The following is a 26738-nucleotide window of genomic DNA, read 5'->3' as shown; positions in this document are numbered from 1 at the left end:
TGGAAGTTGTTGATACACACAAGCAGAGCAGTAACGGTACACTTAGGTTACTCTGTGGCACTCTGGCGATCATGAGCTTTAAGGGATTGGCTCCTCACCCAGCCAGTCCTCTGTCCATAGAGTCAAGTCTTCGCATAAATTCCTAAGTTTCAAAGTGGTTGTCATGAAAGACAAAACACTCATGTCTGAACCCCAGGAGGTCTAGGAGCTCTTGCCAAGAACCAGACTTGAAGGCTGAATATGTATTTCTTCTCCTCCAACCCTTTTTGAAAAAGGGTCTCACTATGTATCCCTGGCTGGCCTGGAATTCAGTATGTAGTCCAGGCTGGCCTTAAAAGATCCTCCATTTCTGCCTCCCAAATGGAGGAATTAAAGGTATTTGCCAAATACACAATTCTTACTGTTTTACAATGTCAACAGGTACACTCTACTCTCTACATATGGACTCTGATATAGATTCCTGACAATGTTTTTCTTTTCTAGAGGAACCAGACTAGCATCTCCCAGTGGGTTCCAATATGCAGCCAACTGGTATCAATATCTCCTACCCAAAGACAGTGGGGCAGGACTCTCTCCAGCATTTCCCAGGTAAAGTTTGTTCTTTTGGTTGGTATGAAGCCTTATTTATGTGCAAACCACATTTTGTGATGGCAAAGCCCCAGGAGAACAGTGAGGGTCTCTGTGATGTCGGTTCAAGACGGGTTCTCTGAGTGTCCTGTCCAGGGCGTTGCTTCTAAATACCCCAGCAGTGGAACTTAGCCTGGGATACCATGTCACAGTCTGATGGTTTTTACTGTTAGGGACCTTTTCCAGATATTCATCTTAGAGTTAACGTTTCAGTTTTCTTTTTAAAATTATTTTGTGCTACTTTTCTTTGGGTGACAAAATATTTCCTTTTCTTTATGAACATAACATAAAGTCCAAGACATGATTATTTAGGGCCTTAGTTTATCATTGACCACATGGTTTATTGCGATGTCTTTAACCTTGGGTTCTTTAAAGGGTTTTAGTTTCTTATTTTTCTCTAAGTCATATAACACTTTTTGTTTGTTTGTTTTTTGAGACAGAGTTTCTCTATGTAGCTCTGGCTGTCCTGGACCTCACTGTGTAGACCAGGTTGGCCTCAAATTCACAGGAATCTGCCTGCCTCTGCCTCCCAAGTGCTGGAATTAAAGATGTGCACCACTACTGTCCTGCTTAGTCATATAATACTTTAGTAATAAAGGAAATAAAATCGCCCGTGACTTCAGATCTGAAAATGTCGGTATTTTCATCTCTGCTGGTTCTCTTCCCATCTTTTTTTTTTTTTTTTTTTTTTTTAAGATTTATTTATTTATGTATATAGTGTTCTATCTGCATGCATGCCTGCACGCCAGAAGAGGGCACCAGATCACATTATAGATGGTTGTGAGCCACCATGTGGTTGCTGGAAATTGAACTCAGGTCCTCTGGAAGAACAGGCAGTGCTCTTAACCTCTGAGCCATCTCTCCAGCCCCCCTCTTCCCATCTTTATGGAAATGTGTACATGTTAATTTTTCCCTTAAGTACCCTGACAGGGCTGGTTCTCTTCCCATCTTTATGGAAATGTGTACATGTTAATTTTTCCCTTAAGTACCCTGACAGGGCTGGTTCTCTTCCCATCTTTATGGAAATGTGTACATGTTAATTTTTCCCTTAAGTACCCTGACAGGGCTGGGGTATAGCTCAGTTCCTTGTATGCATGAGGGACTGGGTTCAGTCTCCAGCACTGAAATAAAAAAAGGAAATAGTGCTCGCTTCGGCAGCACATATACTAAAATTGGAACGATACAGAGAAGATTAGCATGGCCCCTGCGCAAGGATGACACGCAAATTCGTGAAGAAAAAAAAGAAAAAAAAAAAGAAAAAAAAAAGGAAATAGTTAAGTACCTTAACAAATATCAAATATATAAAATTATATATTCTGATGCCTTTTCACTTACCAGAACAGATGTTATTTATGTTTAGATAGTCTTTATTTGTTACTAAAATTGTAAATTATTTCCTTTTTTGGCATTATAGGCTCTAATTTTCTTCTTTTTTTTTTTTAAAGATTTATTTATGTATTATATATACAGTGTTCTACCTGCAGGCCAGAAGAGGGCACCAGATCTTCATTACAGATGGTTGTGAGCCACCATGTGGGTGCTGGGAATTGAACTCAGGACCTCTGGAAGAGCAGACAGTGCTCTTAACCTCTGAGCCATCTCTCCAGCCCAGGCTCTAATTTTCTTAACATTTTTCCTTCCTCTGTATAGTCTTGGCTGTCCCAGATCTAGCTCCGTAGACCAGGCTGGCCTTGAATTCAGAGCTCCTCCTGCCTCCGCCTCCCAGTACTGGGATCAAGGGGGTACACTACCACACTCAGGAGATTTTTTTTCCTTGTTTTTAATAGGGAGTTTGAGCATCCTAATTGTCAAATGTAAGTGTAGTCAGCTTGCTTATTTCACTTAGTTTAGGTTCTTCTGTGTTCATACTGTAGCATGTCACAGGATTTCTGCTTGTGAGGGCTGGCCTACTGTTCTGTATGGTTCATTGGACGTTTGGATTGTGTTCGTCTCTTCTTTGTCGTGAATAATGTCACAGTAGACTCTGGTGTGCAAAGATCTCTCTGAGACCCTGCTTTTGGATATATGTCCAAACTGGATTGTTTGGTTATATGCTAATTTTCTTGACGGTTCTAGACTCATAATCATTACAGTGGTATTGCCCAGTGTTGATTTCCTCTTTCTATTGGTCTTACATTTATTGACTGAGGATTTATTTATTGAGACAGGATCTTATTTTATAGACCAGACTAACCTTCAACTCAGAGCTCCGCCTGCCTCTGCCTCTGTAGTGCTGGGATTAGAGGCATGTGACACCACACCCAGTTTTGTAACTGCTATTTTTATTACTATATAAGCTCATACTGCTCAAATAAATTTAATCCTCATTATAAAGCAAAAAACAAACAAACAAACAAACAAAAAACCCCAAAACAACAAAAAAATAAACTGCCCTAACCTGCCTTCCCCAAGTTGCAACCTCTCCCTTGGTTTTAGTCTCCTCATCTATGAAGTGAAAAAATTGGCCTGTGAGACCTCTGCAGTGCCTTCCAGCCCCAGAGCTGTTCTGAGTTACTTAATTCTTCAGTTCCTTTCCTCCAAGGCAAACAACTTCAGTTCATTTTAACCTTTCCACCAGGACCTTTTCGTCCTCCTTTGATCAGTCTGTGGTTCTTTTTTGGACCTCCTCCAGGTTGTCCTTCTCTTTGAACAAAGTAGAAAAAAAAAATCTACCTAGTTTTTATTGAGTACTGATTCCGTGCCCAGAATGGTGTTGAGCACTGGGGTGGAGAATAAAGGGAGTCTAAGTGGGCTGTGCCCTGGTGGAGCTTACAGTGTGGCTGAACTGTGAGACACACGTACCCTCAGCATTCCGTAATTGTTTGAGTCTGTCTCTGGCCCACGCCTCCTTCCCATCATGGGACCTCTTCACTTTCAAGACCCTCTAGAGGTTATTGTTTTAATTATTTACTTATTATTTGTTGACTCATATGGCCCAGGCTGGTCTTGAATTAACCATCTGGGTGAGGATGACCTTGAACTGCTGCCTGCTTCCACCTCTCTGAGTGCTGGCGTTACAGGCCCACATCACTACACCAGCTTTGTGTAGTGCTGAGGGTGGATTCCAGGGCTTCGATGCTAGCCCAGCATCCCCAGCCCTCAAGCTTTTTGGAAAGGAAAAATAAGTGTGGAATTGATTTTCAAATTTCATTTATATTGTGTGTGTGAGTGCAGGGTACCTGTGCCGTAGTACTCATGGGAAAGTCACAGGGCGGCTCTCAGGAGTTTAGTCTTGCCACCTCGTAGGATCTGTATTGGATTTAGGTTATCAGGCTCTGTGCAAGGTCTTCTGCCCACTGAAGCTCCTGCCTTCCTGTTGTGTGAGATCTTACTCTCTTTTCTCTTCCTTCCTTCCTTCCTTTCTGTATGTATGTATTTATTTTTGAGACAAGGTTTCACTTTGTAGCTCTGACTGTCCTGGAACTGACCATGTAAACCAGGCTGACCTCAATTTCAGAGATCTGCCTATCTCTGCTTCCTGAGTGCTGGGATCAAAGGTGTGCACTACCATGCCCAGCTTCAAAATCTTAAATTCCTTTTAGCATGGGTCTGTCTGCAAGAGTTTGTCGTGATAGTTGTCTGGAAGAGACCTATGTTTATATTATATATTATCCATTGTAGTTTGCACATCTCTTTTACATACATGATTGGGTTTTGGTTCTCAAAACATTTGTGAGGAAGCTAGAGCTTCGTTCAGCCCATGGCCCTGTGTGCGTTCTTTTCCTGCATCAGGTTCCTCAGCTGCCCTCTCACTTCCCTGCTTTGCCCCTTTTAGGAGGGATTTTCTGGTGATTCTGGATCATTGTTTTCTCTTTCTGATTTCTGTTGTTTATTCTGCCTATTCCAAACCTAAGTAATTTTGTATATTCTTCTCGGGATATAAGATAAACGGAGGAGAAGGCACAAATCGAAAGTGTACAGCTCAGTGAATTATTATAGAGAGAACATACCCAGCATCCAGGTCAAGGGTAGAACAAGAACTGAGGATATTCAAGTCAGCTGGTAGAGTGCCTGCCTAATGCTTATGAAACTGTGCACAGCAGCACATAAACCAGGTGTGGTGTTGCTTGCCAGTAGTCCTACACTTGGGAAGTGGAAGCAGGAGGACCAGAAGGTTATCCTCAGCTACATAGTGCATTTGAGGCCAGCCTGGGCTACATGAGACTGTGTCTCACAACAAAACAAAACACATTACCAAGATTGCAGAAGTCTTGTCAAGTAGTGGTGGCACACACCTTTAATCCCAGCACTCAGGAGGCAAAGGTAGGCAGATCTCTGTGAGTTCGAGGGCAGCCTGGTTTGCAAAGCAAGTTCTAGGACAGCTGGACTGTTACACAGAGAAACTCTGTCTTGAAAAACAAAGCAAACAAACAAACAGATTGCAGAAGTCTCTTTGATTCCCCATTAGCCACTACCCCAGCCAAGGTTAGCAGATCTTTGCTTTGTATTCTGTAGATTCATTTGCCTTTTAAACATCTGTTAGGCAGTCTCTTGTGTTGGTCTGCTGTCATTCACCGTGTTTGAGAGATTTAATAAACCTGTTCTTTGTAGTGATGGTTGACTAATTCTCACATGGTATGTACTTTTTTGGTCCTGGGGCTTGAGTGCACAGTGTTCTGTTATATGACTATGCCTTGATTCGTCAAGTCCTTCTGCTGGTGGTTGTTTGGGTTGGGTCTCCTTGGGGCCTTACATGACACTACTACTGTGAGTGTGTGCAGTCGCTTCTGTTTTGTAAGATGTAGGATTCCGAGCCTTCCTTGCTAGACATTAATCTTAACTAGATACTACCAAATACTGTTCCAAGTGGCGCTTGCACGCTGTCCTCTTCCAAGCAGTGTGTCAGCCTTCTGGATGCCCTCCATCCTTCCTGACACTGCAGTGTTTTACTTCCGCTGAGTGACATTTTCAGTGTGCTACGTGGTTCTGTTTTTTTATGTTAAATTATTTTTTTGTTTTCTTTTCTTTGTAAGACTATGAGCTCCCAGAGGACACAGATTTATTTCTATCCCAAAACCTGTATGAGGGCTGGCATATCTTGAGCATTTAATAGAGCTTGGATAAATGAAGCATGTATCTATGGTGTATATGTGGTCAAAGATGGTGGGGGTGGGTAATCAAATAATTATTGTGCAAATGGAGGATTTGTTTTGTCAACAACTATTTACATGCCTTCTTTCTATCATGTATCTTTTTGACAGTGGTGATGGAAAATAAGCAACTACTTCAGTAAACATATAATTATACTTCAGTAAATATATAAATATAATGAGTACCATGGAGGAACTGCATAGGCTACCGTTTGGCAGAGAATAATGGGATGTAAAGAACCGTTTTGCCGGGCGGTGGTGGCGCACGCCTTTAATCCCAGCACTCGGGAGGCAGAGCCAGGCGGATCTCTGTGAGTTCGAGGCCAGCCTGGACTACCAAGTGAGTCCCAGGAAAGGCGCAAAGCTACACAGAGAAACCCTGTCTCGAAAAACCAAAAAAAAAGAAAAAAAAAAAAAAAAAAAAGAACCGTTTTTTGACAAGGTAGTTAGGGAAGGCCTCTTGGAGGACTGGGGTGTAGCTCAGTTGGTGCTTCTCTAGTACACACCAAGTCCTGCACTTGGTCCCCAGCACCCCATGAGGTGGGGCAGTGTAGTCCAGGCCTGTTATTTCAGCACTTGGGGGGTGGAAGCTGGAAGAGTCAAGATTATCCTCAGCTACAGAGTGAGTTCGAGGAGAGGCTAGACCTCATGAGACCCTGCCTCAAAAAAACAAAACAAAAGGAAAACCAGCAAGAAAACAAAAACCAAAAGAAGAGAGAGAAGGTCTCTTTGAAAAAGTAACATTTGAGTTATTTGGGGCAGTTTTGTTTATTGGTGTCTCTTCAGTTTGAAAAGATGAAAAATTGAGGTGTTCAAAGGCCCTTTTTGAAGGAAGCAAAGGCAATTAGAGTGGTCTGCAAAGTAATGCGTATTTATAGATGAGCAGAGGAGTGGGAGGCTGGGTGTTGCCCTGGTGCTTTGCAGTTCAGTAAAGCCCAGTAGAAGGAGTCTGTGACCACTGTGGAGCTGTGGGGACAGAGAAAGGGGTCTAAGCTACACCAGCAGAGGAGAAGCCCAGGACAGAGAAAGGTGTCTAAGCTAACACCAGCAGAGGAGAAGCCCAGGACAGAGAAAGGTGTCTAAGCTAACACCAGCAGAGGAGAAGCCCAGCGTCCTTGCTCAGGCTGCACTCACTGCATTCTTGGAGGCAGTTGAAGTGCTTTGTGCTCTAGATGGGCCATTACACTGATGTATGTGATGTCATGGGAGGTGTTCTGTGTTTAGTCTGTATTTCACAAAGCCTGCTTGGTACTTGAGAATTAAAGCATAAGTGTCCTGGGACTGCAGAGGAGTTCTGACTAATCTTTTAATATCCTTGTTTGGAAAGAAATACAAGTAAGTACTATTCCACAATGAGAAAGTATTTTTCTCTTTATTAAGATGAAACAGCAAAATCATTGTTAAGTCCATGTATCCCTCCTCTTTTTGGAATAAACCAGAATTGAAGGATTAACTCTCTACTCTCCTCGCCCTCCTTTTTTTTGAGACTGTCCTGGGTAGAACTCACTCTGTAGACCAGGCTGGCCTCAAACTCAGAGATCCACCTGCCTCTGCCTCCTGAGTGCTGGGATTAAATTAAAGACATGTGCCTCCATGCCCAGCACCTACAACCCCCTTCTAATTAATTTAAAGCAATTAAAACATTACTGGGAATTTGGACACTGACTTCTCAAACTTACCCATAATGCATTCTTCCTTTTCCTGTGTTGCAGGAGGTCAGACCCAAGGTCTTGCCCATGTTAGGCAAAGTGTCCTACTGCTGAGGTACATTCCTCATCTGCTACCCACAATCCAGTTTGACCAAGTAACCATTTCATTCCGTGTGTTGCTTCCTAGATTTATCCACACACATTCATGATTTTGTTTGTAATTTTACCTATGTTTTCAAAATTTAAACATTTTTTTAAAATTCTGTTTTTTTATGTTGATCGCTAGTATAAATTGTGGTCTTTGGGTGGGTCGTGATGATCAGTTTCACTGTAAAAATGTCCTACTCTGATGTGGGATGCTCACAGCAGGAGAGATTGTGTGTTGAAAAGGAGGACAATGTATCCGGAACCCTGTGCTTTCTGCTGAAACCATATTACAAATAACACTGTAGCCAGGTGTGGTGGCCTGTGTCGTTAGTCCCAGCACTTGGGAGGCAGACGGAAGCAGGCAGATTTCAGTTAGTTCAAGGCCAGGACAACCAGAGTACATAGTGAGACCCTGACTCAACAGCAGCAGAATACTGTAATCTCAGCACTTGGGAAGCAGAGGCAGGAAGAGGCCAGCCTCAGCTACATAGTGAATTTGAGGCTAGTATGGTTTGCATGAGACCCTACCTAAAAATAAATAAATTAATTAAAAAGAAAGTAAAGCAAAATATCAGTGGGATGTAATAGCACAGGCTGGATAACATTGCAAGACCTCAATTCTTTAAAAAAAAAAAAATTCAGATTTTGAAAGTACAAGGCTCTGGGTTCAGTCCTTAATTATTTGATTTTTCGAGTGATTATACCTTAGTTTACTGTCCCTCACTGGATATTTCTGGCTTCATTCTTGTAGTGCTTACATACAGTTTCTCTTGAGAAGTTTATTTCCAGAAGTATTATTATTATAGCAACACTAACCGACCAGAGTTGTAGGCGGACTGAGGAGGAAATTACGGAGAGCATGTAGCTAGCCCTGGCCGTGATCCTAAGTGGTTGTTGTATTACCATACTGTTGTCAAAGGCAGTGTGACCGACAGGAAGGCGGTTGTGATCTGGTGGGGACTGCGACTTCGTTTATTTATTAAGTACCTGTTTAGTGAGATGCCCTTTCCGCGTTTCCCCATTCAGGCCTCACTGTAACCCAAGTGTAGCAAGTTGTCGATGGCCACTGAGCCTTTAGGTGGCAGAAGCAGTTAAAAAAAAATTACATTGTTTTATTTTTTAATTTAATTTATGTCATTGGTATATTGTCTGCATGTATGTCTGTGTGAGGGTGTTGGATTTTTTGGAACTGGAGTTACAGACAGTTGTGAGCTGCTGTGTGGGTGCTGGGAATTGAACCCTGGTCCTCTGGAAGAACAGCCAGTGCTCCTAACTGCTGAGCCATCTCTTCAACCTCAAGGTTGTTTGTTGGTTTGTTTGTTTGTTTTCTTGTTGTCGTCATTTTCATTTTTGTTTTTTTGGAGACAGAGTTTCTTGGCATGGCCCTGGCTGTCCTGGAATTCATTCTGTAGACCAGGCTAGCCTCAAACTCATAGAGATTTACCTGCCAGCAGTAGCATGTTTTAAACTTAAAATTGATGCCCTCTCTCCCACACATCAAACATTGTCAGCATTTTCATGGAAACTTATTGCAGTACTCTTTCCTATTATAATTTTATTTCTCTGAGTTGACTCAGATTCAGTCTATATTTCTAGGACTGAATCCTTTTATTTCTTCAAGAATTAATGAATTCATTTTTGAGTTTTATTTTGTTCTTTGGGACTGTCTCTCACTATGCTGTGGACTGGCACTGAACTCACAGCAGTCCTCCTGCCTCAGCCTTCCAGGGAATCCAAGTGTCAGTCATCACATCCAGCTTCACATTTTTTTTTTTTTTTTTTTTTTTTTCCGAGACAAGGTTTCTCTGTGTAGTTTTACGCCTTTCCTGGAACTTACTCTGTAGCCCAGGCTGGCCTTGAACTCACAGAGATCCGCCTGCCTCTGCCTCCCGAGTGCTGGGATTAAAAGCGTGCGCCACCACCGCCCGGCTAGCTTCACATATTTAAGAGACATTTGTTGAGCACCTGCCACATACCAGACACCACTCTGGCTGCTGATCTTGGGTCCTCTCGATGATCTTTCACCAGAAGTTGGGCAAGCAAGGTTTGGGGATCCAGCCAGAGCAGCTCCACTTGGGTTAACTTTAATAAGTAATGCTCGAATCCCTTACATCTGTCTGTTCACCCTCCAGAGGCCACAGATGGACCAGTCTCGAATCTGGGTAGGATCCAAACACATTGTTGGGATGGACACCCAGCAGAGTAGGAAATACCACACCACAAGTAAGGTGAGTGTGTTCTCTGCTCTAGACTGACTGCCTGAAGTGAATGTAGAAGGTGAGGTTGGGGGGCTTGAAGGGATTTCCCCAAGTTTGCAGAGGGTGGTAAGTGACAGACTAATTGACTAGGTGAAGTCTGTCTTGTGAGCTTGTAGCCTGTTTCTTCTACTGTAGGCTCTTGTCCAGAAATTAAAAACTGTTTTAGAGGAAAACTGTTTTATGGACTTTGTACAAGTTTAAAACAGCCATAAACCTTGCAAGAATTTCTTATTGGTGAATTATCTACCTTTCTTTATTGGAGGCATTGGAGCAGGTTTGCCTGGGATTTTTCCTCCTCCTTTTTTCCTTTCCCTCTTCTCTCCTTTCTCTCCCCCCTCCTCTTCTGTCTTTCTTTGTTGCTTCCCCGCACCCACTTCTCCCCACCCCTTACCCCTTTTCCTTTTGTTTTTTATGTGTAATGGGTGTTTTGCCTTCCTGAATGTCTGTGCACTATGTGCAAGCCTGGTGCCCTCAGGGGCCAGAAGAGGGCGTCAGAACCCAGAACTAGAGTTACAGGCAGTTGTGAGCTGCAATGGGGGTGCTGGGAATTGAACCCGGGTCCCCTGGAAGAGAAGCCAGTGCTGTTAGCCACCAAGCCATCCCACTCTTCTTCATGTCACCTTTACTCTAGTACCTCTAGTCTGTTCTTTCCTAATCATGGGGTCACAGGCACATGGTTATTGAGGTGGGTATGTCTTGCTTTGTAATCTGGAGAATGTCTGTTAGATACCATTTCAGATGTATTTGCATTTCTAGCTGAGGGCTTTGAGTCTGGCTCCACGAGAGAGCACTTGCCTAGCATTCGTGAAGCCCCAGGTTTGATCTCCAGCACTGTACTAAAACAGAACAGAACAAGTAAGCAATCATACAAAGTCCCCAAAAATCATTCAAAAGAAATCAAGAGATCAGGCAGAAAAAAAAAGAAATCAAAGTGAAAAGAAATCTAAGCAGTAAAAATGTCCTTAGAACAAATAAATAATAAAAGCATTCTATTTAGAGAATTTCTTGTAACTAATTTTGATTTCTTTCTCTTTGGTTAAGTAGCTTCCTACTACCCGAGATTTCCCGCAGCCTGTTGAAGAGAAAGTTGGTCCCTTCACGAAGATAATAGAAGCCATGGGATTCACTGGCCCTTTGAGATACAGTAAATGGGTAAAGGCTTTTATGTTCCTTTGGTCTGTGTCCTTTTTTCTCTTGCTCATAGATTAATTTTAGAGCTTCTGCTTTGAGAAATTCATACATTCTTTTGGGAGTTTCTTGAGAATACATCCCTCTGCCCTCCAGTCAGATTTGATGTAGAGGTTAGACAAAGTACTCCTTCAGCCCAATTCCTTGGAAGTATCGCAGTTGCTGGCAGGGTCCCGAGGCGCAAGTTTTCAGGCCCTGGCCTTATTGCAGGATAACAGCATTTAGACGAGTTTAAAGGGACACTCCAATGGGTTGCATTCTTTTGTTCTTTTTTTTTTTCAAGACAAGGTTTCTCTGTGTAGCCCTGGCTGTCCTGGAACTCTCTCTGGTAGACCAGGCTGGCCTCAAACTCACAGAGATCCCCCTGCCTCCACCTCCCCCCCACCCCCACCCCCGCCCCCGCCCACGTGTTAGAATTATAGGCGTGAGACCTTGCTTTCTTAGGTTAGTTCATTTTCCCAACCATTTTCATGGCAGCAAATGCAGGTTTCTGTCTGCAAGCGTTTGTACACAAATTCTGAATAGTCAACATTTATTGCACACTTTGTTGATAAGGGTTTTCAAATGTATGGAGAGGCTGCAGATGCTGAGTGACTGATGTTCTTAGAGACCCTGCAGCCTCTTCTAACTCTTCAAGGAAATAGTTATTTTCGTTAAAGTTTTATATATGTGTGTGTAAAATTCTTGACAATTTATGAGTTGTTGATATGTTTAATTACTACTAGACCTTTACTCCCTGTTTTAAATTTTAATTATTATTGTTTTTTTCTTTTGAGACATGGCGTCATACTATAGCCCAGGCTGTCCTAGAACTCATAGCAGTCCTCTGCCTCAGCTTCCCAAGTGTTGGAATTATAGGTGTAAACTGTCATGCCCTGATTTTCCTCCGTATGTTCTTTTATTGTTTTGATTTGGTTTTTCAGAGCAGCATTTCTCTGTGTATTCCTGGCTGTCTTGGAACTAGCTCTGTAGACCAGGCTGGCCTCAAACTCAGAGATCTGCCTGCCTTTACCTCTCAAGTGCTGGGATTAAAGGTGTGCACCACCACCCCTGACCCATTCATAATTTTTAAAATGACGTTTATTTGTGTGTGTGTGCATGTGTGGCCGCATGCATGCCATGGGGAATGTGTGAAGGTCATAAGACAGTTTGGGAACTCTATTCTGTCCTTCCACAGTGTGGATCTTGGGCATTGAATTTAGATCATCAAGCTCGGTGGCAAGCGCCTTTATTCTCTGAGCCATCTTGTTGGTCCTTCCCTCTATTTAAAAAGAAGTTGTGATTATGACATTTGTAATATAAAACTTAAGATTTCTCCTTTAAAAAGTTTAAAGTTTAAAAAGGAGAAATTAAGTCAGGAGTGGAGATGCCTGCCTTCAATCCTAAATGGATCTCTTTGAGTTCTAGACAAGAATGGCCTCAAACTCAGAGAGATCTACCTCCCTCTGCCTCCCCAAGTACTGGGAATAAAGGCTTGTGCTCCCCTGCCTGCCCCTCCAAAGAAGAAAATGGAGAGTGAAATGGAAACAAAGAAAGAATAGAGGAGAAAAGTAACTGTTTTACTCCTGTCTTAGTAATTGGGTGTGCTTGGTTGCTTCCATATGCTTTGTCTAGTCTTAGGGTTTTGTTTTGTTTTTTAATGATTCCTGAGGGCAAACTGGCCACCATTTGAAGGATTATGAGACCAGTGGGAGAATTCTCACTCTTATAGCTGAGTTAGTCTCTGATTTTTCTTGATTCCCTTTGCTACCTCAATTAAATGTTTGCAGTAAAAAACTTTCATAATGTGGCAGTTTTTATAGCCTTCCTTTTAAAATCTGTCACATCAAAATATCACAGTATGACATTCTGGTATGATTTTGGTGGGAAAACATAGTTAGAACTTCCATTTTGAAAGGCTTGTAGATAAGTCCTTTGTAGCACTGTTAACTCAGAAGTCTGTGGCCAGATGCTAGCTAGCATTGGCTTGCACGAGCAAAATGCTTTGTTTGTATTTTCACGTGTATTTGGTTGGAGAACAAAATGTTTACTTGTCTACTGATGCTTATGACCTGCCTTTTCTCTATATTTTTCTTGAATGTTTTTATGTGTAGATTCCTATAGAATCATATTTGGACTTTATTGCTGCTGGGATCTAGCTTGGGGGTCTTTCTCATGTTAGTCAATAAACCATGTTCCTAGCCTGTATTTCAGATTTTAAATGTAGTGTTTCTTTACTTATTTCAGCATCCTGAAATAACGTTTTTCTTCGTTTGTTTGATTGTTTTGTTTTGTTTGAGACAGGGTCTCTCTATGTAACCCTGGCTGGCCTAGAACTAGCTATGTAGACCAGGCTGAACTCAAATTCACCAAGATCTGTCTACCTCTGATTCTCAAGTGTTGAAAGTAGTTATAGATGTGCAACACTATGCCCCGCTCTGAAATAACCTCCCCCATTATATTTACACAGCAGTATCATGTAAGAACTAAGAATGGTTGAAGAAAACCATGAGTGGTGGCATAGGTCTTTAATCCTAACATTGGTGTGACAGACAGGCAGATCTCTCTGAGTCTGAGGCCAGCCTGGTCTACATAGACAGTTTTAGGCTAGCTACGGGGACAGAGCAACCCCCTCCCCCCCAAAAAAAAATAGAAAAAGAATATTTGAAAGAAAGAGAGATGTTTATTATAGAAAAGAGTAGACATTGTGACCTCTTAGTATTGCGGGACAAGTCAACGACAAGTAAGTGAAGATATGTTAGCTGAGGTACTCAGAGTAGCGGCTCATGAAAGCCCTCCAGTAGGACAGGTAGCTTTACAAGGTTGTTCTTCTTTGAATTGGGGCTCAGATTGTTGAACGTGAGTCAAGAATGTTGTAAAAGGAATTCCAGCCCAGAATAGGAGGTTCAAGTGACAAAAAAACCAAGCCAAAACAAAACAAAGAAAACAACCTGTGCCATTCTCACACAGCCTCTTACTCTGTTCGCTCCTCATCTTGTGGGAGGGTACACATGTCCCAGCAGGTGGGAGAGCAGGCCTAGGTGTTCCTGTCCTAGACAAGTGGCATGGTGGGGTGTCCCAAAGTGAGAGTGAAGTACTCATGAAGTCATCCGTGGACCGGAACAGCTTGTATTGACTGAGTGGAAATTTAGTCTGCCTCCTTCCTTCACTCACATTAATGCATGGTTCTCAGAGAGCTTCTTTCCATTTGTTATTTCCAGTCCCTGCATGATAGTCCTCAGGGACTTGCTTCAGAGATTTGTCCAGGAAAATGGCTCACCCAAGAATAAAGGTTTGGCTTTGCTACCAGAAAAGCGAAGGACTATAAAATGTTCCGGATGGCCACAGTATGAGCACTGTATAAAGATGCTGGCCAGTCTGGTCAAGTAGTCATGCTTTGTAATAAACGCTTTTTCATGGTTGTATCTGGAGCCCTGGGCCTTGAAGACAAGTCTGCCTTTCCTAGGGCAGAGTGATTAGTTGCGACCTAAGAGGAGTTTATACAGAAGATCCAGAAGGAAACTCAAGCATGGTGGGAGGCTCAGGAATTAAGTGACTAGGAATTTAGTTAAAATTACAAATTTGTCTATAGTTAACCTGGGTCATACCCTCAATCAGGGCAGGAGTTTTTGTCCATTTTGTTTATCCCTCAACCATTAGATCTGTGGCAGGAACTCAATTAGGGACTCAGTACTGAGTGAGCCTAAAGTTTTTATCTCGAGGCTAGAAGGCCTTCTGGAGTCAAAAGTATCAGGATAAGGGTGTCATCAGGCCGGCGATGGTGTAGATCAATGCTTTCTGAAACCTGTCCTTTCTGTTCCCTGGTTAAACTTGTTCTTGTTTTGTTTTTTGTTTGTGTGTTGTTTTTTTTTTCCAGTTTTTCGAGGCAGGGTTTGTGTATGTACTCCAGGCTGTCATGAAATTCGCTCTGTAGCCCAGGCTGGCTTTGAACTCACAGAGATCTGCCTGCTTCTGCCTCCCAAGTGCTGGGATTAAAGGCGTGTACCATCGTGCTTGGCTGAATCCTAGTTCTTGACGAAATTTGACAGGCAACTCCTCCTCTCTCATCCCTTCTTCAGTTTGCCAGTTTGGGGTTCAACTTTGCATTTCTTCATAAACCCCTTTGATTGTGATGTGTTAATCTTAACTCTTGATGGGCTCTGTTTTTATTTATGTTGGAGATAGGATATCATGTAGATGAAGCTTGAACTTCTGATCCATCTCAGCCTCCCAAGTGCTGGATGGCCAGGCATGAGCCAGTGTACCTGCTTGTTTAATTTTGCTCTTGTTTCAGGTATTTGTATTGTGTATATACGTATTTCACCTGCCTGTATGTGTGCTTGTGTATCTGTGCCCCACTTGTGTGCCTGGTGCCTGTGGAGGCCAGAAGAGAGCTTGGATCCCCTGGAACTGGAGTTACAGGTGGTTGCGAATTGCCATGTGGGTGCTGGGGTGCTGGGAACTGAACCTGGGTTCTTTGCAAGAGCAGCCAGTGCTCATAATTGCTGAGCCATCTCTCCAGCCCGTTTTTAGGTTTTGTTATTTTTTGTTGTTGTTGTTGTTTGTTTGTTTTGCTTTGGTTTTGAGATAGCATCTCACACTATAGTCTAGACTGGCCTGGAACTTGTTTTGTAGACTAGACTGGCCTTGAACTCTTTGAGTGCTGGGATGATCAGCATGGGCCACTGTGTTCAACTTGCTCTGTCATTTCAAGAAAGAAAAAGAATCTTATAAAAGTCTTTTGTTGATGTACTGATTCATTTAGTTTTGAAAGTCATTGATACAGCTGTTCATGTTACTGGCTTGTTCTTCAGACCAACTCAGCTCTTTAAGAATTGATTTTTAATTTTTAGATTTGATCTTAATTAAGATCAATCTTAAGGTGTACTGTACATACATAAAATACAATATGTTAATACAGAGCTTAGGTAAAAAACAGAACTCATTAAGATCCAAGGGAATTAAAATTTTCTTTTAAGGCCGGGCGGTGGTGGCACACGCCTTTAATCCCAGCACTCGGGAGGCAGAGCCAGGCGGATCTCTGTGAGTTCGAGGCCAGCCTGGGCTACCAAGTGAGTTCCAGGAAAGGTGCAAAGCTACACAGAGAAACCCTGTCTCGAAAAACCAAAAAAAAAAAAAAAAATTTCTTTTAAAAGATTGATTTATTTTTGTGTGTATGAACATTTTTGCTTGTGTATATGTATGAAAATGTACCACATGAGTGCCTGTTGCCTATGGAGACCAGAAGAGGATGTCAGATCTCCTGGGGCTGGAGTTATAGAAGATTATGAACCTCAATGTGGGTGCTGGTCCTTTACAAGAGCAGTGAATGCTCTTAACCACTGAATCATGTCTCCAGCCCCTGAAGATCTTTCTTTCTTTCTTTCTTTCTTTCTTTCTTTCTTTCTTTCTTTCTTTCTTTCTTTCTTTCTTTCTTTCTTTGTTTCTTTCTTTTTTTAAGACAGGGTTTCTCTGTGTAGTTTTGGTGCCTGTCCTGGAACTCACGCTGTAGACAGGCTAGCCTCGAACTCACAGAGATCTGCCTGGCTCTGCCTCCAAAGTGCTGGGATTAAAGGTGGGTGCCACCACTGCCTGGTGACATTTCTTAATACTGTATACTAAATACTTCATATTTAATACTTTGAGGCATAGTGAAGAGTATTTCATATTTATTAGAGAATTTTGTTTATGCACACAAATTCTGTGAGTCTGTAGAAAAGACATGCCTGTTCCCCACCTCCCAAAAATCGTAAACTAATTAGTAGAGCCTCTGAGCAAAGATTAAAGGATTTCAGGGGTTTAAAATTTTTTAAATTTTATTTATTTATTTTTAAAGGTAGAGATGGTGAACTGAACTACAGAGTCAGTTCCCAGTAAACATGGGCTGCTTGAGGTCTTATCTCTAAAACAAAACAAAATAAATTGCCCGCAGATAGGTTTGTATCCCTCCTTCTAGCTGAAGAAACATGAGTTCTGCAGTCCATACCTAATGACACTAGAGCATCCTCTTGGTCATGTCTTGAGTTTGGTTTTATTCTCTTTGTCTAGAAGATTAAGATCGCAGCCCTGCGCATGTACACGAGCTGTGTGGAGAAAACTGACTTTGAGGAGTTCTTTCTGAGTAAGTGACTCTCATTGTTCTGAAAGGAAATGATACGCTGTTTATTTTTGTGGCTGTGGATTTTAGGTTTTTGTTTTAAACCTTTGTTTTGTGTATGTTGTATGTGTTCATGCATGTATAGCCCAGAGGTCCACCTTGGCGGGATCCACCTTGGCGGGACCCTCTGAAACACTGTCTACCTCCTTTGAGACAGGATAGGTTCTTCATGGACCTGGAGCTCACTAGTGAGCTCCTGTGATCCTCCTGTCTCTGCCCTCCCATCACTGGGATTACAAGCACAGGCCACCATGCCCGATGTTTTTTAAGGTGGGTTCTAGGGATCAGGCTGAGGTCATCATGCTGGTGTGGCAAGCACTTCCCAGACTGAGTCACCTCCCAGCCCTTGATATTCTCTCCTGGAACCTGCTGTGCAGGCAAGGGTGACCTTAAACCCTGATCCTACCATCTGCCTCCCAAGTGCTGGCTGGGTTTACAGGCTTGTGCCACCATGCCCTCTCTTAGTATTTTAACATGGATTTTTGTCAATCATTCCTCATTTTGTTTCCAGTTTTTGATTGTTCTAGTGAATCTTGAAATAAATTTCATGATTTGTAGTCAGACTTTCCTTTGGGACACCAGCTCACTTATTAATTATGGAAGCTTGGTCATTAGCTTAGGCTTGTCCCACTAGCTCTTATAACTTAAATTAACCCATATTTTTATTAATTTATGTTCTACCACATGACTTTCACTTCTTTTCCATTCTGTATGTCAGTGTCTTGCCTCTATTATCTCCTCTTCCTCTCTCTGCCCGGAAGTCCCGCCTGTCTCTCCTGCCTAGCTAGGAGCTGAGGACCTAACCCAAGGCCTTGTGCTTGCTAGGCAAGCACTCTACCACTGAGCTAAATCCCCAGCCCCGGTTGTTCAGCTTTTTATTGCACTAATCACAGCAGCACATCTTCACACAGTGTACAAATATTCTGCAACAATGATTCTTCTTCTTTTTTTTTTGGAGGGCTATTGATCTCAAAGGCTTATATAATTTTATTACTTACATCCCATTGATAAATTGCTTTCCAGAAGGATTTTTACCGTAAATTATAATTATTAACATGGCTAACTAAAATAAGTATTTGTAAGGTCACTGGAAAATGTAAGCCATTCCTGTGTCCACAGACTTCAGAAGGAAACCTGCTCTCTGTGCACTACAGCAGCAGTCCTGCCCCTAAGGAGCCAGGCACCTGACAAGTCTGTATAACTGGTGCTTTACTCTGGCAGCAAATATCTGACTGAACACAGTTGAGTTCACAAAGAATGCTAGATGCAGTTTGGATTGCTTAATAACTATTTTGGTTGTTTAAAACTCAAATATAAGTTGTTTGGCTATTTCACTATTTCAGCAGATTAATATTAGAGACTTTAAATACTATACTGAATTATAATTCTAATTTATTTTTTTACTTTCTATTTTCTTGTTCATCAGGAAAGACAATTTCCCTGCCCCTTTGTAAACAAGCCGTTTTTTTAATTATTAAAAAACATTTATCCCTGTAGTGTGTGTGTATGTATGTATATGCATGCACATGTGTATAAGCGTATATACCATGGGGCCCATATAGAGGTCAGAGGACAGCTTACGAAAGTTAGTTCTCTCTGCTATGCGGGTTCTGGTGATCATATTCAGGTTGTCAGGCTTGGCGACAAACATCTTTACCTCCTGAGTCATCTTGCCAGTCCTAAACTGTTTCTTACTATCTAAGAAATTAGTCAAAATGAGAACATATACCTTCTTCAAATGATAAAGAAAATATTGAGTTTTTCCCTAAATCCATGTGCATTCCCCCCTGACTTTTTTATTTTATTAGTTTACTTGATTTTTTAAGTATAATTTTAATTAAAAGTAACATTAAAAAACAACCCCCCCCCCAAAAAAAAAAAGCAAACCAACAAATGAACGGACAACTGTATCTGGAGCCGGAGAGATGGCTCAGAAGTTAAGAGCACTGAGCACTTGCTGTACTTCCAGAAGACTGAATTTGATTCCCAGCGCTCTCATGATAGCTCACAATCATTTGTAACTCCAATTCCAGAGGGTCTGATGCCCTCTTCTGGCCTCTGTGTGCACAGACATACATGCAGGCAAAACACCCGTACATATAAAATCAGAATACATAATCTGAAAAACAAACAAAGCCAACACATCCACCCTATGCTTTTGTCTATGTTTGCTTGCAGTTCTAGAATCTTGCACATGAGAGCCTCCCTAAGGTCTCCTCCAGAGTACTGTCCTATCTTTTTTCATAGAAACATTATCTTCAAGGCTAATGAGATAGCTCAGGGAGTGAGATCCCTTGCTGTGCAAGCATAAGGGCCTGAGTCTGGGATCAGCCCTTTTCTGTGGGAAAAGCTGTGCATGGACCCGTGTCAGGAATGGAGGAAACCCTGTGTGAGTGAGTCCTCAGTGAACGTGTGTTGTTGACATGGGCACAGCCATGTTAAGGACCTCATAGCCTCAGACTGGTGGAAAATGACAAAGCCTCTTGGGATGAGGCTCAGAGGAGTGGCAGAGCTTTCTTCAGGGGTCCGAGTGTAAGTGTTGACATTGTGTAGAAAATGTCCACTATATCTTTCTCCCCCAGAAATTCACAGCTTGATGACTGCTCCGATGCAGAGACTTCTCCTACCATGATGGGCCAATCTTGCCCTAAACTTGCCTCCTTGTTCAGCTGTATACTGTCACCCTGTCTCTGTTCAAATCTATGTCATAAACAAGCTGAGCTTCTGGGTGTTGTGGTTTCCCTATCTAAGACCCCAGGCCAACCGAACCCAGTATTTTTCTCTGTGTCCATGTGTCTATCTGTTTGTCTTTTCTTCATTACTTCACTAACCCCATTCAGGTCAAGTCCCTTGAGCCATGTAAGGACGTGCAGCCAGATATGCCTGTAACCTCAGCATTGTGGAGGGGAGATGACAACTAGTAGATCCTGGGGGCTTGCTGGTCAGCCGAAATGGCGAGCTCCCCTGTCTCAAAGGAATAAGATAGAGAGCCATAGGGGAAGACACTTGACAGTCTCCTCTGGACTCTGTGTGCACATGTGTGGGTACACTCGAATACTCATGTGCATATACCATGCACAGAAGTACAACACACAGCTGGGCGGTGGTGGCGCACGCCCTTAATCCCAGCACTTGGAGGCAGAGCCAGGCGGATCTCTGTGAGTTCAAGGCCAGTGATCTCTGTGAGTTCTAGGACAGTGCACCAAAACTACACAGAGAAACCCTGTCTCGAAAAAAAATAAAATAAAATAAAATAAAATAAAATAAAATAAAAAAGTACAACATACATTCAAAAGAAAAAACAAAAGTTTATCATCAGATATTTAGTCCTTGATTCATATTTATTATAATTATTTTAGATGAATGCTTGCTTGTCTTCAGTCCTCCTTATTAAAGGTTCCTCTTTTTTAAAGTTTTAGTTTACATATATGAGTGTCTGGTATGTTTGTGTGTATGTGCACCACATGCAGTCAGTGCCCTCAGAGGCCAGAAGAGGGCTTTGGAAACCCTGGAACTGCAGTTCCAAGACAGACAGTTGTGAGCTGCTGCCATGTGGTGCTGGGAACCAAACCCACGTCCTCTGCAAGAGCAGAGGTGCTTCTAACCCCCGAGCCATTTCTCCGGCCCCTGTGGAAGGTTCTTAAGTTCTGTTAGGTTTTATTTTTTTGTTTTTCAAGACAGGGTTCTTCTGTGTAACAGGCCTGGCTGTCCTGGAACTCACTCTGTAGACCAGGCTGGCCTTGAACTCACAGAGATCTGCCTGCTTCTGCCTCCCAAGGGCTGGGATTAAAGGCATGCGCCACCACCGCCTGGCAGGTTTTATTAATATTATAGTATCAAATAAAAGACTGTTATTACATAGATAGTTAACATTCATATTTCAATCATAGCTTACAGATTACCAACTTAAGAAAAGTTTCAGAAAGTTATAATTACATATTAATAGCTCACATTTATTTGCTTTCGTGTTTGTCCCCTTTAGGAGTTTCACAGTCTTGTGGGATAGTAAGTACTTGTATTATTGTTTATTTTTGTTTTGTGTTTAGAAACAGTTGAGGCTTAAAGAGGCTCAGTGACTTGCCTACGGTTGCCTAGGCAAGCCTTGCACCTGTGTTGTCTGGCTTAAACCTCAGGGATTTTCCCACTGTAACATGCTGCCTGTGAATGAATGTAACCACAAACTAGACATTGTAATGCAGCTTAATAATTGGGGTTTTGCTTTATTTTGATGATAGTTCCCTTTGTGAGATATTGTGTTAGTATTGGAAACTGGTGTTTATACACACAGCGGTGTCTATCTTGGTGAGTTTTGCCCTGGCGTTGTCCTTCAGGATAAGTGGCAGTGAGTTTCCTGGTGATCATACTCTCCCTTCAGATTTTCCAAGACTTTATTAGGAATTGGCCTATTAAAACCTATGGCATTGCCTGGGCATGGTGGCACTTGCGAGGCAGAGAAACGCAGATCTCTGAGTTCAGGCCAGCCTGTTCTACATAGTGAGCTCCAGGCCAGCCAAGACTGCCTAGAGAGATCCTCTTTCAAAACAAAACTCACCACAAAAAACTAGAGTCATGGTGGCACATGCCTGTAATTCCAGTACTCACAGACAGTGGCATGAGGATTGTGATAAACTTAAGGTAAACCTGTTCTACACACTAAGTTTCAGGCTAGTGAGGACTACATAGTGAAACCCTGTCACAAATAAACAAACAAACCTATGGCTTATTTGTTCTGCTGTGGCCCTTCTTCTTCTTCTTCTTCTTCTTCTTCTTCTTCTTCTTCTTCTTCTTCTTCTTCTTCTTCTTTTTTTTTTTGGCGAGGTTTACATTTTAAAATCAAACCGAAGGAGTTCCAAAGTGTGGCTAGTGAACAAAGAGCAGATTTGGAAAGTACCATCTGGAAGCAAAAGTTTGTTTTTTTAATCTGTAAAATGATGAGACTGACTTTCTTGTGGTTTGGATCCTAGGGAGTTGAGTGGGGATTTGAATAAAATGAGGAAATGTATACATTGCTTCCTATGATTATACCTTTAAAGTGGCCATGCCCATTCAGATCTTTGCTATAGGGCTTGATTGTAAGGGTCCTGAGGACCGAGAGCCTTGGATAGCTGGCAAGTGTTATTCTTCCCCAGCAAAAGGAGGCTGATGGCATTTCTTGAAGACCGTATGTGAGTGAGTTGTTGGGCCACAGTATACTGTGCCTATCAGCTTCTTGGACAGCCCTCCCTAAGCTGCCAGAGTTATGGACCTGAGTCATGTCAGAGCCACAGTGTTTGAGGGCTGCGATCTAGAGCACTCGATGCATCTGAGTGGTCAGCACTTTGACAGCTGCTGTTTCTGGCAGGCTCTGGTGATGCCCCTCTTGTCACAATGGACATGCCTGCTGTAGTTTGTCTCTGGTGTCTTGGAGCATAGACAGCCAGTTAGCTTGTGCTTAATTCTGCATTCTCATCTGTGACTCTTTTTGCCTCTACGAAACTGGTTATCTTGGAGAGGAGGGGCTCTTTAATGAAGAAATTCTGAGTCAGTAGTTGAGGTTTCATTCTATTTTGTGACACAGTTTTGACTGGTGAAGCCTTTCAAGATAATTTGAACCCTATTATTTAATTAAATTCAGTGGAAACAACAAGAGTGAATATTGAGTCATTATACCCCTCATTATACAGTCTCACTGTATACCCCTGGTTGGCTTAGAACTCACTATGTAGAGTAGGATGGTTTCTAACTCACAGAGATTCACCTTTCTCTGCCTCCCAAGTGCTGACGCGGGGGCTAAAGGCTTGTGCCACCACACCTGGCTTTACTAAGCATCTTACAGGTCTTTGATCTTTCCTTTATCATCACAGAAACCCTAAGATAGGCCCCTCGTTCTGCCCCACTGACTTACAGACAGCAAGAAACTGGGCCTCCGAGAAGCCCAGAAACTTCACCTAGATCCGCTTAAATTTAATTAAGTATTCTGACCTCATACTAAAATATGATAATATCACTCTCTGGTGACAGTAATGGAATTATTTAATTTTACTGAACCTGGTGTCAAGAAAGAGCCTAGCCTCAGGGAAGAATATGCTGCGTGTGTATTGGAGCAAGAGTGTGATCATGGCAGAGTGTCACAGGGTTTAACCCTGAAGTATGTAAACACATTTTGTTGAGCTAAGAATCATAGTTTTGTGTTGCTCATAGTCAACACTCAGTCGTTGGTTTGATGTTTTTGAGGTTTGCTCTGTGGGTTTCTGTTCCGACCTCCATGGGCACAGGGAGTCACTCATGGGCCAGCTCTTTTCTCATCAGCCCTGAGTTGACCCCCAGAAGGGAAAACTGTGACCCAGGGCCAGCTGCTGACCTGTTTGTCTGTCTGTGCTTTCCAGCCCAAGAACTGATTCCACCTCTGAGGAAACTGGACAGGCTCCTGGAGGCTGTTGGGAAGCTTTGATGTAGAGGCAGCAGTTGGGCAGACTGTCCTGTAGAAGCAGCCAGATTTCAGACTTCCAAGAAAACTTTTCAATGTTTTGTTCTAACATCCAAAAAGAGACCCAACTTGAGATCCGGGCTTGAGAGTTTCTCGGGGCTATTCTTGTTTTAGGCGGAGAGCGGCTGGCCCACTCTCAGATGGCATGGGTCTTAATAGCTGGATGGCTGGTCAGGCCAGCCTCCAGCTCCCTCCTGCTGGGCTCAGAGAGGAAGTCCACTTGACAGCTGCTGGGCACCACCCAGTAAGCTCACCCGAGTTTTTTGGTATCCTTTTGTGACAGACCTGGATTCAAACCCAGCCTTGCCACTGACTGCACTAACATGGTGGCTTTGCCCATAGTTACTTTGCCTTCTTGACTCTGCTTCTTTACCTCTAAGGTAGGACTCTAGTTGGCAGTGGACTGGGTGTGGAGTAAGACCCTTTCTCAAGGAAGTGTCCACATCTCAGCCTTAGAGAGGTACTCACGTAGCAGTCCACACACTGCACAGAGAATCAAGGAAGTCTGAATTTAATTCCATGTGTCTTGTTTCTTGTGTTGTGGTTCTGTAGTCTTGAGCGATTGTCTGGATAACACTCAGTTTCCTCTCCTGTCAAATGGGGATATGTCAGTACCCACCTACTAGGGTTGTTGGACAGATTCGTTGACCTAATGACTGTGAAGCACTTGTTATGTCTGGCATGCTACAGGCCCAGCCACAGTGATCGAGGACTCCGCGTTAGTGGGGTTGTGCTCTTCCCTCCTAGGGTTCTACCGTGTATTCACTCATAGTCACCCTCGTTGTTAACTGGTGCCTCACTGAATGCTGATTAGCAGGGGATATTTGTTTTGTTTTGTTTTGTTTTGTTTTTGGCATATAGATTTGCTATAGCCCAGGCTAGCTTGGATTTTGCAACCCTGCCCTGCCTCACAAAATCACAGGATGTGTGTTAGAATTCGAGGCAGGCACTGTCATGCCTTACTTTTTTTTTTTTTTTTTTTTTTGAGTCGTTGCTGCAAAAGACTGCTTCTACCATAAGGGCTTACTGCCCCCACTAATGTTCTCCCCTTCATCCTTCCTGCTCCTTGTCAAGCTTTTCTCCTTGTCATATAATAAGGAGGGTACATGTCGTGGGGACCCCTCAGCTTACTAGAGGGGTTTCTTAGAAATGGAGAGACTTGAATGTCTGAACTGAGATCTGACTTTGAGGATCTGAAACTTAGAGGCCCTGCCCAGTGTTGTCCCTGTAGTCAGGACTGGACTTTCAGTGGGCATAGTCCTCTCCCTGATTCAGCTCCAGCTCCTAGAGTTCCACCACTTCTACCCTCCTGGTTATTTGGGTAAATCATCTGGCACACTCATGGCCATACCACATTGGATTGTCTTAAAAAATTGGGAAAAAGCTGGGCAGTGGTGTCACACACGCCTTTAATCCCAGCGCTTGGGAGGCAGAGGCAGGAGGATCTCTAAGTTCAAGGCCAGCCTGGTCACCAGAGCAAGATCCAGGACAGTCAGGGCTACACAGGGAAATCCTGCCTCGAAAAACAAAAACAAACACAAAACAATGGAAAATAAGACCAGAGCAGAAAGGCTTAACCTTTTCAGAAGGGCTCAGATGATCACAGTAGCTGATGCTGATGGGGAGCTGGGGAGGTGTGTTTGCTTAGCTCTTGAGACTTCAAGCCCAGAAAGGGAAACCAGCTTAGAACCTCATGAAGTTGGAAGGAACCATAAGAAATCATCTCTTCCACAGTCTATAAAATGAGAAATTTGAGACTCAGAGGGAAGAAGCAGTTTGCCCAAGGCCACAAGGTGCTAACAAGGCTGGAACTGGAACACTGGTGGTCTGGCCGCATTCAGCACTCAGGCTTTTACGGTTTTACATTGTGTTTTTACTGATCTTTTCTGCAACTGCATGATCAGAAATATTATCCTGCCTTACATTTTAGTTGAACAGGTTCCCACCAGTGGCTAACACAGTCAGTATGCCTGCTCTACACCTTCACATATTTACACTTTGTTGTTATTTTCTAGGGTGTCAGATGCCTGATACATTCAACTCATGGTTTCTTATAACCCTGCTTCACGTCTGGTAAGTGAGGTCACCAAATGTGTGTGTGTGTGTGTGTGTGTGTGTGTGTGTGTGTGTGTGCGCGCACGCGCGCGCGCGCGCGTTGTAAGGCATAGCTTTCCTGGGGTTTGAGTCTATGAAGTGGCGTTTGTTCAACATGAAAACCTGCTCCTTTCATTTTCATAACTGCTGCCTTAAAGCACATTTTTATTAAAGGTCAAAGCATAAACCCAAAAAGAAACTAATATTTGTAATGTATTTTTTTTTCAAAGAACACCTAACCCCATGAATAATACTATCAGTATCTCTAAGAGACTCTCTGAGGTTGGATGGAAAAGTTCTCTCCCTTGACTGTTTTAGGAAAGTTCACATTTACGTAAAAGTGGTTTGAATTGTGAGAATCCGTGGTCATTTCCATCCCTGGTCATCAGAAACCTATAACAAATTATACCACTGACATTTGTGCCTGTGCCTCTAAGTGTGTGTGCAGGTTAGAGTCAAGCCAAGTTACATGTGAAAATATTTAACACCTTAAACAGTATATTTTTTCTTCAGCTATGAAGTAGCCTAAAAAAAAAAATACACTTTTCATCTACTGTTACACAGCATTAAAGGTCAAAGGGGGATAGAGGAGTCACCGAAGTGGGGGTGGGGGACCTGCCAGATCTTGGGGAGGTAAACTGCGGAGAACTGGGTTTACTACCTTCACCAGAGTGGGGAATGGGTGCCTATCAAAGGACCCTTGTTTAAGACTGTCTCTAGCCGAGCTGTGCATCACAGGCCTAGCTACTATATAAAGATGTTTTAGTTACGATCACCTCTCAAGTATTTCTTCTTCCAGACTCACATCGTCACTGAGTTTGGCTAAGGAGCCTGAAGGGGCAGTTTATTTTATGGATTTTTTTTTTTTTAAATCCTCTAACCCAGTAGTTTTTAGAAGGTACACTATGTCCTGGGCACTGTGCTGGGAACCAGGGTTAGTTCTTAAGAAGCCCAGTTTTAGTGAGGGAGATAGGACACATAAATGGCCTGTTATAAACTGGGGTGCTAAGTTCTGGGATCTATGTAAACGGTGCTTATAGGATTGAAGAGGACACTACAAGTGTTGAAAGCTTCCTAGTTCTC

General features: G+C 42.7%; 1 protein-coding gene and 1 non-coding gene across 3 annotated transcripts in view; both read left to right on the top strand.

Annotated features, from left to right (window-relative positions):
* The window catches only part of LOC131909856 (ubiquinol-cytochrome-c reductase complex assembly factor 1), a 90989-nt gene that overhangs the window by 8316 nt on the left and 55935 nt on the right, over positions 1-26738 (top strand). Inside the window, exons 2-6 of one of the 2 annotated variants that reach the window (XM_059261734.1) lie at positions 484-588; positions 9646-9741; positions 10816-10923; positions 16987-17059; positions 25577-25634. In XM_059261734.1, coding sequence (XP_059117717.1) covers positions 484-588; positions 9646-9741; positions 10816-10923; positions 16987-17059; positions 25577-25634 — 440 coding nt within the window. Of the gene's footprint in view, positions 1-483; positions 589-9639; positions 9742-10812; positions 10924-16986; positions 17060-25576; positions 25635-26738 lie in introns of those variants that run through there. The other variant, XM_059261735.1, reaches the window with a different exon arrangement.
* Positions 1770-1876, top strand: LOC131910215 (U6 spliceosomal RNA). Its single transcript, XR_009379066.1, has one exon. It is a non-coding gene; the product is annotated as a U6 spliceosomal RNA (small nuclear RNA).

Source organism: Peromyscus eremicus, chromosome 4 (assembly GCF_949786415.1).
Source record: "Peromyscus eremicus chromosome 4, PerEre_H2_v1, whole genome shotgun sequence".
In the NCBI taxonomy this organism is placed as follows: Eukaryota; Metazoa; Chordata; class Mammalia; order Rodentia; family Cricetidae; genus Peromyscus; species Peromyscus eremicus.
The sequence above is the reverse complement of the archived record's forward strand: the minus strand, read 5'-3'. Positions and strand labels throughout refer to the sequence as shown.